The 16,661-nt window shown below is 43.1% G+C and overlaps 1 protein-coding gene across 1 annotated transcript; it reads left to right on the top strand.

Moving 5' to 3' along the window:
* Nucleotides 1-17: 17 nt before the first annotated feature.
* LOC116546758 (maltase-glucoamylase, intestinal-like) lies at nucleotides 18-15,336 on the top strand. The gene is made up of 13 exons (XM_032272927.1): nucleotides 18-268; nucleotides 1,411-1,539; nucleotides 1,786-1,896; nucleotides 2,225-2,287; nucleotides 7,303-7,437; nucleotides 8,219-8,306; nucleotides 9,115-9,253; nucleotides 10,064-10,197; nucleotides 10,317-10,351; nucleotides 10,444-10,560; nucleotides 11,272-11,420; nucleotides 14,090-14,174; nucleotides 15,038-15,336. Exons 1-13 carry the CDS (start codon nucleotides 161-163, stop codon nucleotides 15,134-15,136), a joined length of 1,392 nt encoding a protein of 463 aa, XP_032128818.1. The 5' UTR covers nucleotides 18-160; the 3' UTR covers nucleotides 15,137-15,336.
* Nucleotides 15,337-16,661: the final 1,325 nt, after the last annotated feature.

Raw genomic sequence — 16,661 nt, 5'->3', positions numbered from 1 at the left:
CCTATATCCTGTCAGATTTGGTCTGGATTTGAATTTGTTAGTTGTCTAGCTTGGGGCCTGGAAAAATATTCTTATTACTTCCTGAAAAACTTCAATCTGGTGTTTCTGTTCTGAGGACGAATGTTTCCTGTCTATTTTCTAGTTGATCGGCCGGCCTGTGATGGTTCCTTACTGGTCTTTGGGCTTCCAGCTGTGTCGCTATGGATACCAGAACGACTCTGAGATCGCCAGCTTGTATGAAGAGATGGTGGCCGCCCAGATCCCTTATGTACGTTCTCAGTCATGGCTCTGGAGTTTGAAAACTAGCCCAGTGCCTCTGTGTCTGGGTTCATTTGTCTAATGTTTGTGGGATTCTATAAAGACATAACATTCTTTTTCAGACAATATCACAGTTAGCCTCACCCCAGCATGGTAATACAGGTAAGGGACTTTGTTTCCATCTTCTAGAGGTGGTATAGCTTAAGACTCACCATGATTTGCCAAAGGACAGGGAGATAGGCTGGCTCCAGGGCTCTTTCTTCCACCTCATGCTTCCTTCCATTTCTTTGACATGACTTCCAAACCTTAGTCAAAACATCCTTTGTTCCATAAGAATAAATGATATACCTCAGTTCTTTTACTTAATTCTTGAAAAGAAAAACTAACTGCAAACAGTCAGACCATTGTATATGTGGATATGACATCAGTTCCTGCAGCTCTGGTGCTGTAACTCAGTGTCCCATCATCTCTGAGTTAATCACTGATGGATGACACAGATCCTGGGATGGGTTTTCAGAGGATGTACATATGGAAATAAACCTTATCCTTCACTGGCGGATGGGAGGGGAACCAGTTATCAAAGAATTGACCCCATGAACCATAGCATATTTAATTTCATTCTACTTTTCTACTGTTTACAATAGTTCCATTAGTGGAACATAGTGTTTCCATTAGTGGATAGTGAAATGCAATATTTCATTCTCCCGAATAAGGTTGTGTCTGATCACCCTCAAGATTGGGTATTCCAAAGCTACTATACATTGTTGCTTTGTTTTGTTTTGCAGTAGATTTGCCATCCATGTTGTATTAGCCCTGGGAAGTTAACAGAATTTTTTCTAAACATGAACCTCTGATACCAGGGGCAGCCTCTTGGAGGAGGTCATCACAATCACGCCTGTTAGTGGCAGTTTACAAAGCACTTTCCAATCCTTGTTAATTTATGTATCCTAAGAATAGCCACGCTAGAGAGGCATTCTCATCCTATTTGGTACAGGCTTAGATTTTTTTTTTCTAGTTTATCACTGAAAATTTGAAAAGTTGAGTGAATTTCCCAGAAGCTATACCAAACACATGGCAGAGCTGGGTTTTGAAAGCATGTACAAGAAGCTGTCTGAAATACAGCAGCCACTCACTTCCCGTGTCCTCCCGCAGGACGTGCAGTACTCAGACATCGACTACATGGAGCGGCAGCTGGACTTCACCCTCAGCCCCAAGTTTGCTGGGTTTCCAGCTCTGATCAATCGCATGAAGGCTGACGGGATGCGGGTCATCCTCATTCTGGTTAGTCCTGATGTGAATGTGTGCATTCTGTTTGGGAGCAGGTATGGGCTTTGGTGGAGAGAGCTTTGTTTCCATGTTACAAGTAGTTACATTGAAGCTCTAGAAGAAACATGTATTTCCCAGGACTCTCAGAAACTCTACAGTTCAGGTAGAAGCTAGGGAGTTCCCTGGAGGAGTTCTCTTTTATTCTGTTTCTCCTCATTCTCTGGCTTTGGTTTTCCCAACTGACTTATGCTTTGATTTCAGGATCCAGCCATTTCTGGCAATGAGACACAGCCCTATCCTGCCTTCACTCGGGGCATGGAGGATGACGTCTTCATCAAATACCCAAATGATGGAGACATTGTCTGGGGAAAGGTATAATCTGAGCGACAATCCACTGATCCCTAACCTGAGGGTGGGTCGCTGTTAGTGGGTCACATGCCTATGTATGTCATTTTTGGCTTTTTCTATTTGGGTTCTGAGGTCAGAAGCTCTCATTTTCTCAATCCATATTTGTTGATACAGTTAATGACTTTTAAAGTAATGTGATGCATTAGGGAATTCACTTTTCTTTTATGTCAATCTTACATGATGATCAAAGTATTATTGCTGTTAGGAACATGGTTTATATAATAATTTCTCAGGAAATTCTCTGTAAGGGAACTGTCTAGTGCATTGCTGCTGAACATGTTTCTCTCCACAGGTCTGGCCTGATTTTCCTGATGTTGTTGTGAATGGGTCTCTAGACTGGGACAGTCAAGTGGAGGTAAAAGGGTCTTTGCAGATTTGGGTGGAGTCCGGGTTTCTAGAAAGGGGCAGCCGTACCTGTGATTCTGGACATGCCTGGACCATGAACATTAGCTTGGCAAGGGGGAAACACTTAGGGGATGTTTCTTGGGTGTCAGCCTGTGTGCCCATTACTTTATATGTAGTAATATTTTACTGCCCACTGGGATGTAGATATGTATTATTATCCTTGGGATTTAAGATCAGAGAGCTCAAATTACTTGTCCACAGTTTTAGGTGACAGAGTGGTGATTTCAGTTCCAAGGCTGTCAGATTCCAAAGACCCAAGAAATTTCCACTGGGGAATACCTCCGAGAAGTTCCATCTTTTCTCTGAACTAGTATACTTATTGTTGCTGTGCTGGGCATCCCTTCTAAGCAGTCTTCAACCCTTGAAGACTGATTAGGTCTTTTGCCTTGTACATCTTCCCCCCCCCCCTTGAACAAGTTTCTCCATCTTCACACTTACCAGTCCTCCCCTGAACCCCATCCTTCCTTCGGTTTCTCAACTTTGCTTTTACCTGTCAGTTTCCAGCCTTACTGTAAAACTTGCTCTTTCCTGAGAACAGTTTGTAGCTTGTAATGGATTCAGGTAGCTCATGCTTCTGGACCTGAATTATTTTCCAGATTAATTAAGCATTTCTTGCCTGAAAGAATACATGGCTCCTTACTGGTCTAGAAAGCCTACAGCGCCATCCTCTGGCCAAGATGTGTGTCTCCTGAACTGATGCAGCCTGTATGGTTGACTATCCATGGTTGTGGCAGTACCCACAGGCAGGGTTCTCAGGGTGGGGCTGAGGAGCTCCTGGAGAGCAAGTATCTGCCTGACCTCTTGAGCTGTTCTTCAATAATGGTTATTCTTTCTGGGTGGGAAGTGTAGCAGGGCCTGTGTAGCCTATGTGACCTCCACAGAAGAGCTGAGTAGACAAGGAAAAGGCTTATTTCTAGGACATCTTCCAGGAATTGAAGGGACGAAGAAGCTGGCCTGTGCAGTCAGCAATGTGGTATATGTTGTAGTGTCTAGGTACTCTGTCAAGATCAAGTATTGATCAGACAAATATCCATATTGTGGAAACAAATCCTGGCAGTTGTAAATTCAGGTAGCAGCCACTCAGAAGCCCAGGGTGAAGACCTCTTTTGGGAGTTCTCTCTATGTAATGTAAGATCGTAGTCCGTGGACAGAGGTGCAGGAGAAACATTCCAGTCACCAGGAATGTGACTGGCAGGGGTCAGGCCAAATATTCCTGCCTTATCCAGATAAGTTGGTTTTCAGGTCAAATGGTGAGTCCTAAAGGGAAAGGCTGATATTAGACAGAAGCTCACAATGTGGAGTCTGAGGCTGAGGCCTGGGACAGCTCCAATGGGGTAGTGAGCACAGAGGGCACTGCATGCCAGTGATGCGTAGTTCTCTGGTGTCAGTCTCTGACCTCCTGGATCCCAGAGCAAGTTGGCAGCAGTAGCACTCTTGATTTAAAATGCGACACACTTGGAACCAGGCTGCTTGACTGTTGGACTGTATGCCTTTATTTACTGTCAGTAGATTCAGTAAAACGAAAGGAAGAAAGCAGAAGCTGGGGCAGGCTTTGAAGATTGGCAAGAATGATTCAAACTCAGTTCAAGGCTGTTTTCCTTTTGTCTACTATTGAACAAGTATCTATCTATCTATCAATCATCTATCTGTCAGTCAGTCTATCTCTCTGCCTATCTGCCTATCTTTTCTTTCTTTCCTTCCTTCCTTTCTTTTCTTTCTTGCTCTCTTTGTTTCTCTTTTTCTTTCTTGCTTTCTGTCTATCTGCCAATCTATCTTCTATTTATCTATCTATATCTATGTATCTATATATCTATGTATGTATGTATCTCTCTTTCTGTTATCTACCATCTTTTGGTCTATCTATCTATCTATCTATCTACCTACCTACCTACCTACCTATTATCTATCTAGCTATCTGTGTATCTATTATCTGTTTTACTATCATCTTTCTGTATCTCTCTCTATCATCTGTCTAGCTAATCTATCATCTGTCTATACATCCATCCACTCTTTTCCTCTATCCCTCTGTCTATGCATTCATTCTATCTATTCTATCATCTGTTTATCTATTATCTGTCTACTTTCTGTATCTCTATTGTATATCTATCCGTTCGTTTGTCTATATCTATCAATTCATCACCTCACCCTGTCTATCCATATATCCATTCTATCTATCTATCATCTGTCTATCTTATCTATTTATCTCTCCATCTACCTACTCTCTGTCTATTCTATTCTATCTATCCATCTGTCTACTCTATCTGTCTATGTGTCTGTCTATGTATCTATCTATCTATCTATCTATCTGTCATCTATCAGATAAGTATTCAAGGGAGAAGACCTAGCTTCCTGTCCTCTCGTGACTTCTCACAGAAAATCACTTTTAAGCTTAGTGATCAAGCAGCCCACATGGACACAGGAACCTGCCCAGCTAGAGAAGCTCTGGGCCATGGGCTTCCTGAGTTTTATCAAGTAGTCAGTTACTACATTATGAACCCCGCAGCTCATCAGCCATTAGGGGCAACACTGCCATCCTGAGGCCATGTGGAAATCTGAAGGCAGTGTTGGTTATCACAGGGACGCCAAGTGGCATTTAATGGGCAGTGGGCAGGGATGCCCATAGCTCTGATTGCAGAGAATTTGCCACAAAAAATCTCTTGCCTCAAATGCCAGTTGGGCCTCTGATAAGAAACAGTTCATTAGGGGATGTCACAGAATCTTTTAGGTAGCTCATAAGAGACTCTTGGTAGATAGAATAATTATAACTATTAGGTTGGTGCCCAGGTAGTTTTTGCCATTACTTTTAATGGTAAAACTGCAATTACCTTTGTACCAACCTAATATTTATATTATTAATAGTAAGACCCACTTGACAAGGCTGGTGAGGATGGAGCCACTGTTGTCCAGGTCTGGCCTCACTGAGCATAAACAGCCAAGAAGCCTATGAAAAGCAGATTTCTGAGCCCAAAGCTCCAGCGATTTGATTCAATCAGTCTGTGGTAGGATCTAGGAATTGCATTTTGTAGCATGCAGTGTGCTACAAAAAGAGTGCTAAGTGGTCCCGAGGCCCAGTGTGTGGGTGGGTACATCACTGTGTGAAGACTGGAGAAAGTGAAGGCAGAAACCACAAAGGCAACACTTGAATATGGACAGGTGTAAGGCAAGCCAGCACCTTGGAGAATGGCAGAACATTTTTATTGATTGGTAGGGGTCATCTGAGCAGTGCTTAGGGAAGTTCATACATCACTGCTGGCCAGGCTCCCCATGTGCATCCCATATGGGATACAATTCTGACTCAGATGTGGCCGGTACTCTAACTCTCCATCGCCCACCCATCCCATTGTTTCTAACCCTGTATGATCTGGAGCTCTCTGTTTCTGGTGAAAGGTTCTCTTTGTCAGGTTTCATGGTTTCTACCTCCATTTCCTAACAACGGGCACCCCTGGCACGGCCCTTAAGATTCTCCATGATGTAACCCACTATCTTCTCACATCCCTGACAGGCAGACCCATGTAGGCTGATCTGTTTCTGTTTCCTTATGCTCCCTTTTTGCCCCTTATCTAGGCATATCAATTCCTAATTGCCTTTTGTCTGTTGTGTATAAGAACTGGAGTTCCCCTAGACCAAGTTTGTTTTTTGTTGATTCCCCCACCCTCCTCACCAGCATTATTTAGCTCTTTAACTCTTACAATGCTATGATTAGCATAGAGGAGGCTATTTACTGAGACCTTTAAAGGACCATAATGTTCCGTAACAAACAACATGAGTATATAAAAATGTATGGATATTTATTTACTGCTTCTAGGTGGTGTGAACCCACTGTTAAACACTGTTTGTTTATTTTATGTTAGGTTCTAAACTAAGCATTGTGAAAAATGTAAATATCTCTCAGAAGAATATAAAACAAGGTTTTTATTCTCAAAAATCTACAATGTACTTGAGAAGTTGTACCTGACTGGGCACGGTGGCTCATGCCTGTAATCCCAGCACTTTGGGAGGCCAAGATGGGTGGATCGCTTGAGGTCAGGAGTTTGAAACCAGCCTAGCCAACATGGTGAAATCATGTCTCTAATAGAAACACAAAAATTAGCTGGGCGTGGTGGTGCATGCTTGTAATCCCAGGTACTCGGGAGGCTGAGGCAAAAGAATTGCTTGAACCTGGAAGGCAGAGGTTTCAGTGAGCTGAGGAAGCACACTACTGCACTCCAGCCTAGGTGACAGAGTGAGACTCTGTCTCAAAATACATATATATATATATATATATATATATATATATATATATATATATATATGTGTGTGTGTGTGTGTGTGTGTGTGTGTATCTTGCATCCATCTTTCAGGTTAACATAAAAACACTGCTTTTGTTATTCAAAGAAAGATGAAAGTAAGGGGAAGTTTAAACCCCCTCATTAAGTCCTCTCAATTTATGTTACACACAGCTGTAGTTTTCATGTGACTCTGAAACTGTAGAGAACACAGATGCATACTGGATAGTCTAATATCCTGAAATGTAATCTTATGCCTTCCTCCCCCCTCTTAGTGGGAGTGACCTAGGAGGGACTTTCTGAGTGTTTCTTCCCAGCCTATTACCATGCATCTGATGTCTGCAGTCTCTCTCTGGCTTTGTTTCTTTGAGGAGTGCTTAGAAAATGGCAGGACTAACATTTAGGGCTGGGCATCTAATGCACTAGGTCATGAGTTCCGGGCATTGATTATTGTCATCTAGGTCAATATGAAGAGAACAGTTTTTGGATGTTTTCCAAATGCTGGGGAGGTGTGCAAATAGCACTAATTTCTCTTTTCATTCTGCATTCCTCTAATAAGCCAGTAACATTATTTAGGCCCTGTTCAGGCCATCCATCACCACGTAGTCCAGGTCTTTGTGTGAGCTGCATTCTCAGTAAGTGCCTGTTAGCTGTCGAATATATTTGTGTGGGACAAACTAATTATATTTATTTTTTATAGCTGTATCGAGCTTTTGTGGCTTTCCCAGACTTTTTCCGTAATTCAACTGCCAAGTGGTGGAAGAGGGAAATAGAAGAACTATACAACAATCCACAGAATCCAGAGAGGAGCTTGAAGTTTGATGGCGTGTGGATTGTAAGTGTGTGTGTGTACGTCTGTGTACCTGTGGCACTTGTGTATCTTTGTGTGCCTAAGTCTATGTACCACTGACCTTCAGTCAAGAGGATAATCATTGTCCAAGGAAGACTTTGGACATGTCAGACACTTCCTCCTCTCAGAGTGGAACAGCCCTGATAGCCTACACACCTTGTACTGGACCTGAAGTTCCTATAAAACCTCTGAGACAATTTACTAGGAATTTCTTGGAACTTTGATTGCCTCACACTCACCCTGAGAGAGTTTTTTGTTGTTGTTGTTTTTCAGATGGAGTCTTGCTCTGTCACCCAGGCTAGAGTGTGGTGGCAGGATCTTGGCTTCCTGCAACCTCCGCCTCCTGGGTTAGAGCAATTCTCCTGCCTTGGCCGCCTGAGTAGCTTGGATTACAGACACCCACCACCATGCCCAGCTAATTTTTTAATTTTTAATAGAGACAAGGTTTCACCATCTGGCCAAGTTGCTCTCAAACTCTTGAACTTGTGATCCACGCGCCTCGGCCTCCTAAAGTGCTGGGATTACTGGCGTGAGCCACTGCACCTGGCAGAGAGATTTTTTTTTTTTTTAATCCTTTAGCCAGTTGTTCTGTAGGGGTGAATTAATCTCTCTAGCTAGTTCTTACCAGGATTTGATGAACATCCCAGGGCTAACATCTACAGGGATTACTGGATGTTGAACAATTAATTCATTGCTTCCTTGTCTCAGAATTGGCAGGATGTAATTTTCTTAAAAAGTGAGGTATATCTGTGTTTGGCATTTCTAGGATATGAATGAACCATCGAGCTTCGTGAATGGGGCAGTTCATCCAGGCTGCAGGGATGCCTCTCTGAACCACCCTCCCTACATGCCATGTAAGAACCCTTGGCCTCCTTGATTGGCAGAGCCACGACAGAAAGGATGACCACTGCAGGAGCCCAGAGGCCACGGGTGTGCCCTGACAGCACATCCTCATGGCTGCTGTGGTTTACTGGGAACCAGAGACCAAAGCTCTGCACGTGCTTTAGCCAGCTGGGCATGTGCAAGTGACTAGACTCATAGAGCAAATTTCTCGAATCTGTCCAGAAAGCACCAACCAGTGCTCATGCCACCAAAAGTTTCTCACAGCTGGGTTTCTTAGTTTTTTAGGCTTATGTGAATCCATCACAGGAATTTCTTGTGTCATCAATAGGTGAAAATTATTGACTTGCCTTTATTGTGGAGCTGATGGGCTTTGAATTTATACTTGGTTCATATCTTGGCTCCAGAAGTGGTTTTTTTTCAGTGAATTGTGTGGCTTTTCACAAATTATGTGATATTTTCAAATCTCGGTTTGCTAAACTATAAAAGACAGATCATGATGTTTTCTTCATACAAGTATGATAAGAATTACATGAAATAATTGACATGTCAAAACCCTAAATCAAAGCCTGTCATGTTGTGTTTTACCACTGTCTGCTCTTTTTGACACCTCTGCTTTCTTCAGTCACATTGATGTTGAAAACACCATAGGTGCCATTGCGTCTCAGAGCTGGGGTCACTGTGCTGGTGTCTCTGGGAAGATGGAGAGTGACACATGCAGGGCTTAAGTTAGTCTTAAGATCCAGGGCCCAATCCGTTGAAGAGAGGTCAGGGATAAACAGAATCAGGGCTGATTTCACCTCACCAGATCTTCCTTCTCAGATTTGGAGTCCAGGGACAGGGGCCTGAGCAGCAAGACCCTGTGCATGGAGAGTCAGCAGATCCTCCCAGACGGCTCCCCCGTGCAGCACTACAACGTGCACAGCCTGTACGGGTGGTCCCAGACCAGACCCACATACGAGTGAGTGTGTGTCTCCCTTCTCCAGCTGTCACAATGTGTAAACATTGCCAGGACTAACGTAGTTACCCTACTTTTTCTTTCCTTCCTACTCTAAGGGTTAAGAAGATTCTCATGACAACTGTGTCATCATTCTTATTGATTAAACAAATGCTGGTTGACACAGAGCCAGGCCTTGTGATGAAAAGTAGTAGGACAGGTTTAAATAAAGCATGGTCCCAGCAGTGAGAAATGAATGATCCTAGCGGGAAAGACACATGGAGATACTGTAATGATCACACAGGGCGGCAGGTGCTGAAATACCTTTAGTTGCGGGAGGCAAAGGGAACACGGAGGATGGGGCATCTCTCCCTTTTATTTCAAAAGTGAATCATCTTTTGAGATATTTGTTCTTTGGCCATTCTTGGTGGAGAGTAACTGGTATTGTACTGAATTAGCACAGTCCTGCTTTGCAAGCTCAATGAATATTATGAATTCTTCTTAGGACAATCTTCTAATCTTTACTAAGTTCCTCCTCAAATATAGCACACTATATATTGAGTAAACCAATTGCAAGACTTAGTAATTCCTTACAATTTTGGGGTACTCCAGTGAGTTCACTATAGTGAAGTTCTTTGTAATGGACCGTAAAACACATGAATTGTTATCTCCACCATCTGGGATCAGTGGAGCCCCCATTACAGCTCAGATTCCCATGTTCCCTGCAATTACGCAGCAAACACTCACTAGGCTCAAGGGCTTTGGAAGGAGAAGCTCTATGGCCTGTGGTCCCTGGCTGTACTCTCAATTAGTCTCCTGTAACCCTCCAACCAGAGCCATGCAGGAGGTGACGGGACAGCGAGGAGTCGTCATCACCCGCTCCACATTTCCCTCTTCTGGCCGCTGGGCAGGACATTGGCTGGGAGACAACACGGCCGCGTGGGATCAGCTGAAGAAATCTATCATTGGTGCGTGGGTTCCTACCCAGGGCCTGTGCTGGCAGGTCAGGGAATTGGGATCCTTGGTCAAGAAGTGAGGAGGCAAGTGGTGAGAGCCTGGTCTGACACAGCTGTGGTTCTCATTGCAGGCATGATGGAGTTCAGCCTCTTTGGCATATCCTACGTGAGTGTCCTTGGGATCCTCTTAAGCACCAAGAAGATGGGGACATCCTTCACAAATCATCGGCAGGCTCATTTTATTTCCACTTGTTACAGACAGGAGCAGATATCTGTGGGTTCTTTCAAGACGCCGAATATGAGATGTGTGTTCGCTGGATGCAGCTGGGGGCCTTTTACCCCTTCTCAAGAAACCACAACACCATTGGGACCAGGGTAGGACAGTGGCTCCTAGCTCCAGAGTTTCACTTGAAGCAAAACCTCCATTTCTGAGCTAAAATTAATGCAGCCTGTATTTACTGGGATATCTTTGAAAAAAATTTTTCTTTTGAGACAGGGGTCAGTCTTTGGGCCAGGCTGGAGTGCAGTGACACAATTATGACTCTCTGTAGCCTTGACTTACAGGACTCAAGTGATTCTCCTACGTCAGCCACCCAAATAGCTGGGGCTACAGGCACATACCAACATGCCCAGCTAATTTTTGAACTTTTTGTAAACACAGAGTCTTGGCATGTAGCCCAGGTTGGTCTCAAAGTTCTTGGCTCAAGTGATCCGCTCACCTCAGCTTCCCAAACTGCTGAGATTACAGGTATGAGTCACTGTACCCAGCCCTTAAAAGTTGTTAAGCCTGGTGTCTCAGTGAACATTTCTCAGTGTTCTTTAGATTATTATTATTTTTTCTTTGTTTAGGCAGAATGGTAGCATATGTACCAAAAAGAAAGTCTTATAGTGACATTTTATCAGATGTCCTAGCAGAGCTTCAGTGACACCTTTTCTAGTCTATTAAGAATATTCTCTGGGCCTCATCAATAGTTATCTTTTGTTTAGCTCTGAGTGATGTTGATTTGGAATATGCTTTCAGTGACCTTCTTAAGTTCCCTAGGTTTTCCAGGATGAGCTCCCAATACTGTTCTTTTTCTCCTTTAGAGACAAGACCCTGTATCCTGGGATGCTGCTTTTGTGAATATTTCCAGAAATGTCCTGCAGACCAGATACACCCTGTTGCCATATCTCTATACCTTGATGCATAAGGCCCACACGGAGGGTGTCACTGTTGTTCGGCCTCTGCTCCATGAGTGAGTGTCTAGCAGGGATCCTGATGACAAATGGATAACTTACTGTATTCTATATGGTGGCAGTTGATAGACACAATTCTTCCAAATTAAACACATGATTGCCTTTGACAAGACCTCTTCTGGCATAGACCATACTTTATGATTCTCTTTAGCACAGTGTGATACATGTAATAGGTCATTAATAAAAGGCTATTTATTTAATGAAGAAATTGAAATGATGCAGTACAGCATAGAATAATCTCTTGAATTTGGCCGTGCTAAGGCCTGTCTATGTTTTGTAGCAGCTTGGTTATATGGACCTGGGTCACAAAAGAATGATTTCAGGAAGAGATTTGAGGGACAAGGGCCATTCTTACATTTAAAATGTTTCATTGTTTCTAGATTCATCTATATCTCTACAAAGGACATGAATTCGTTGTTTTTTATGGCTGCATAGTATTCCATGGTATATATGTGCCACATTTTCTTTGTCCAGTCTATCACTGATGGGCATTTGGGTTGGTTCCCGGTCTTTGGTATTGTAAACAGCACTGCAACAAACATACATGTGCATGTGTCTTTATAATAGAATGATTTATAATCCTTTGGGTATATACCCAGTAATGGGATTGCTGGGTCAAATGGAATTTCTATTTCTAGATCCTTGAGGAATTGCCACACTGTCTTCCACACTGGTTGAACTAACTTACACTCCCACCAACAGTGTAAAACTGTTCCTATTTCTCCACATCCTCTCCAGCATCTGTTGTCTCCAGATTTTTTAATCAACACCGTTCTAACTGGCAGGAGATGATATCTCAATGTGGTTTTGATTTGCATTTCTCTAATGCCCAGTGATGATAAGCATTTTTTCATATGTTTGTTGCCTGCATAAATGTCTTCTTATGAAAAGTGTCTATTCATATCCTTCACCCACTTTTGAATGCGTTTGTTTGTTTTTTTCTTATAAATCTATTTTAGTTATTTGTAGATTCTGGATATTAGCCCTTTGTCAAATGGGTAGGTTGCAAAAATTTTTTCCCATTCTGTTGGGAATAACAGTCTAATGATTGTTTCTTTTGCTGTGCAGAAGCTCTTAAGTTTAATTAGATTCCATTTGTCTATTTTGGCTTTTGTTGCCATTGCTTTTGATGTTTTAGTCATGAAGTCCTTGCCTATGCCAATGACCTGAATGGTGTTGCCTAGGATTTCTTCTAAGGTTTTTATGGTGGTAGTTCTCAGGTTTAAATCTTTAATCCATCTGGAGTTAATTTTTATATAAGGTGTAAGGAAGGGGTCCAGTTTTAGCTTCCTGCTTATGACTAGCTAGTTGCCCCAACACTTTTTATTAAACAGAGAATCCTTTCCCCATTGCTTGTTTTTGTCTGTTTTGTCAGTGATCAGATGCTTCTAGATGTGTGGCATTACTTTGGAGGCCTCTGTTCCATTCCATTTGTCTATATCTCTGTTTTGGTACCAGTGCCATGCGGTTTTTATTACCGTAGCCTTGTAGTATAGTTTTAAGTTAGGTAGCATGATGTCTCCAGCTTTGTTCTTTTTGCTTAGGATTGTCTTGCCTATGTGGGCTCTCTTTTGGTTCCATATGAAGTTTAAAGTGTTTTTTTCCAGTTCTGTGAAGAAGGTCAGTGATAGCTTGATGGGGATAGCATTGAATCTATAAATTACTTTGGGCAGTATGGTCATTTTCACAATATTGATTCTTCCTAACCATGAGCATGGAATGTTTTTCCATCTGTTTGTGTCCTCTCTTATTTCGTTGAGCAGTGGTTTATAGTTCTCCTTTCTTTTACATCCTTCGTTAGTTGTATTCTTAGGTATTTAATTCTCTTAGTAGCAGTTGTAAATGGGAGTTCACTCATGATTTGGCTCTCTGTTTGTCTGTTGTTGATATCTAGGAATGCTTGTGATTTCTACACATTGATTTTGTATTCTGAGACTTTGCTGAAGTTCCTTGTCAGCTTAAAGAGGTTTTGGTCTGAGATGACAGGGTATCTAAATATATGATCATGTTGTCTGCAAATAGGAACAGTTTGACTTCTTCTTTTCCTAACTGAATGCCCTTTATTTCATTTTCTTGCCTAATTGCTCTGGCTCTGACACAAGAACAGAAAACCAAACACTGCATGTTTTCACTCATAGGCAGGTGACGAACAATGAGAACACTTGGGCACAGGGAAGGGAACAACACTCACTGGAGTAGGGGGGGTGTGGGGGGGGGGGGGGGGGGGGGGACAGAGGAGGGTGGGGAGGTTGGGGAGGGATAACACCAGGAGAAATGCCTGAGGTAGGCGACGATGGGGATGGAGACAGCAAACCACCATGGCATGTATGTACCTGTGCAACAATCCTGCAAGATGCAGCATGTGAACATGTACCCTAGAGCCCAAAGTAAAAAAAAAAAAAAAAAAAAAAAAAGTGCCATGGTTAAGAAATGTAGTAAGTACTTGACAAAACACACCTACATCCGAGCATTTCATAATTTTGAGGCACATCACATGGGAAAGCAGAGACTGGATGCTCTGGATCAAGCCAGGCTTAGGAAAAAGGCAAGGATGGCTCAGGGGGGCAGCTGGATTTCCAACGTGGACCAGAAGTAGAGGAGCCTGTTCAGGGTCTTGGACTGGGTCTCTGTTGAGCCCTGATTGTGACACCTTCATTTCCCTTTCCAGGTTTGTGTCAGATCAGGTGACATGGGACATAGACAGTCAGTTCCTGCTGGGCCCAGCCTTCCTGGTTAGCCCCGTCCTGGAGCTCGTGAGTATGGAGGCCTCAGATCGGGGGAGGATCCCAGCTGTGAGGCTCGGGGAAAAGAAGGAGGAGAAGAGGCCTGAGTTGTGGGGTCCTACACATGGTTTCTTATTCTACCTCTGTCTCTTCCTCTCTTTGTGAGCCGAAGTCCATCACTTAGGTGTTCTGGGCCTCAGCTCTTTCATCTTTAAAACCGGCCTAACAGTTCTGGTTTATAGGATGATGAGGAACAAAACACCTCATGGTATATTCAATGATATAGTCATTTCTTTGTTAACTAAAATGAGAAATAGAAGGTCAGATGGGACAATAGTGTAAAGAATAATAAAATCCTCTAGCACTATTAAAACTTCTCAGAAGGATTACTTGGCAATGTGTGTACTCGTATTGCTGCTGGCTTACCTTTCCCTTCCTCCTGCAGGAGGTCCTCCCACCAGTAAAAGCTATTTCTTTGCTTCTGTTGTTGATTAGGCTTCTGAATACCAGTGGATTAGTCCTAAAATATCAGTTAATTGCATGTTCCCCAAATCTTATTGTACCCACAAGCTTTTTTCTGCTCCAGACAAAACCTCTGTTGTTTGTCTGTTTAAGGGTATATTGGGTAAGTTAATGTCTAAAAGTAAACAGTAATTATTTTTCCCAAAGTCCTGGATACCAAAGTACTTTATGATAGTTTTGTGTAGACAAATATCCCCTGCTTCAAAACCGGAAATGGAAGGAAGGTTTCCCCAACATTGTTAGCCTCCCGAGAGATGAGGCAAGTGGGCCCAAGGCCATCACTATGACTTTAACCTCTTTCCTAAGCCGTTTGGTTACTCTGTCCTGGATAATGGTGCCCACTGCCACTCCTTGTTTGTGTTTAATTTTAGAATGCCAGAAATGTCACCGCATATTTCCCTAGAGCCCGCTGGTACGATTACTACACGGTAAGTTTTTCTGAATGTCTGTACAACCTGGGAAAAGGATAGAGAATCCAGAGGCTTTAGATATGATAGACCTTAGGTCAAATGCTGGCTCTGTAACCACCTGCTGTGTGGTCTTAGAGATGTCACTTTAACCCTTGTAACGTGAGTTTTCTCACCTCCAAGTGGGGTAAGACCACTTCCCTCATAGATCCGTTATGAAATAATACATAAAGCATCTCACTTAGTATCTGTTTTGTTTGTTTGTTTGTTTTTGAGACGGAGTTTCGCTCTTGTTACCCAGGTTGGCGTGCAATGGCGTGATCTCAGCTCACCGCAACCTCCGCCTCCTGGGTTCAAGCAATTCTCCTGCCTCAGCCTCCTGAGTAGCTGGGACTACAGGCGTACGCCACTATGTCCAGCTAATTTTTGTATTTTTAGTAGAGATGGCATTGCACCATGCTGACCAGGATGGTCTCCATCTCTTGACCTCGTGATCCACCCACCTCAGCCCCCCAAAGTGCTGGAATTATAGGCGTGAGCCACCACACCCGACCAAGATCTGTTTTTTTGTGGGTGTTCTCTTTGTGTTAGATTTTAATATTTCCTTATATCACTGCTATTTACAATGTTGTGTAAAGGCAGATGCTAGCAAACATTTGAGATTATGTTGCAAACTGTAGTTTTTGTTTTTATTGTTTCTATCTTTGCCTGCTGTAAGTTTGTAAGCATAGAGGCCTTTTCGTCTCTGCCTTTTATTAACTATCTCCCTCCATAGCATAGATGCTCAAAGAAGGGTACTACACATAATTACCTAAGGTAAGCAGGTGATCAGGCAATGTGCAACACACACACAGAGGTATGGGGCCCAACCCTTGTGAGTCTAAGCAGTGCAAGTGCATTTAGAAATGAGGATGCAAGAAAGAGCTCCTTGCCACACCATTTCTGTGCTATTATGATCCCCAGGGACTTAGCTAGGAAGTCAGGGTCTTCTGGGGCAGCTCTGGGATGGTGGGGACCTGGAGAATGTAGACCCTGATTTTTGGGGAAGAATCAAAGGTGGCATTGCCTTGGTCTCTAACCAGGCCTCTTCTTCTGACTTTCTGAGGAGAATAAAGTTGAGGGCTAGAAATACAGCAAAGGGGTACAAGCAGGGAAACAAGAAGTAAGGAACATACTGGTCCCTTACATCCCAGAGGATTGCAGTGCGATTAGGTGAAAACTGGAGAAGGATGTGCAATTTTGTTGCTTCTCTTCTCAGTCAGTGGAGACCAAGTCCTCCCCGCCGCCCCAGCCTCCCCTTCCTGCTGCTAGTCTGGATCTGCCCTTTGGGTGGTAACATGTTAAGGCTCTGCTGTGTGCTTCCCAGCCAGGCCTTTCGTAGGAATGGGTGGCCAGCTCCCCTTCAGTGAGACTGGCCTTTGGCCTGAGGGTGCATGTTGACTCTCCCATTCACAGACAGAAGATATCTTTGATTGAAGAGGGAAAGACAAAATAAATCATGGAGCAGGCTGTTTAGAAAAAGATGAAATTTTGATGTTGAATTAAAATGAAGATGAATTTTATAGTTACGATTAATGAAGAAATGTCA

This window comes from Sapajus apella, unplaced genomic scaffold (assembly GCF_009761245.1).
Source record: "Sapajus apella isolate SASKATOON/1434 unplaced genomic scaffold, GSC_monkey_1.0 scaffold1337, whole genome shotgun sequence".
Lineage (NCBI taxonomy): Eukaryota > Metazoa > Chordata > Mammalia > Primates > Cebidae > Sapajus > Sapajus apella.
This window is presented reverse-complemented; position numbering and strand designations above follow the sequence as displayed.

What these genes read in the sequence shown, in the direction of transcription:
- LOC116546758 (XM_032272927.1), top strand. Translation starts at nt 161, where the DNA reads ATGGTTCCTTACTGGTCTTTGGGCTTCCAGCTGTGTCGCTATGGATAC. An exon ending in CAGACCAGACCCACATACGA is followed by an intron (nt 9,254 to 10,063) that starts GTGAGTGTGTGT and finishes CCCTCCAACCAG; the next exon opens with AGCCATGCAGGAGGTGACGG. An exon ending in TTAGCCCCGTCCTGGAGCTC is followed by an intron (nt 14,175 to 15,037) that starts GTGAGTATGGAG and finishes GTTTAATTTTAG; the next exon opens with AATGCCAGAAATGTCACCGC.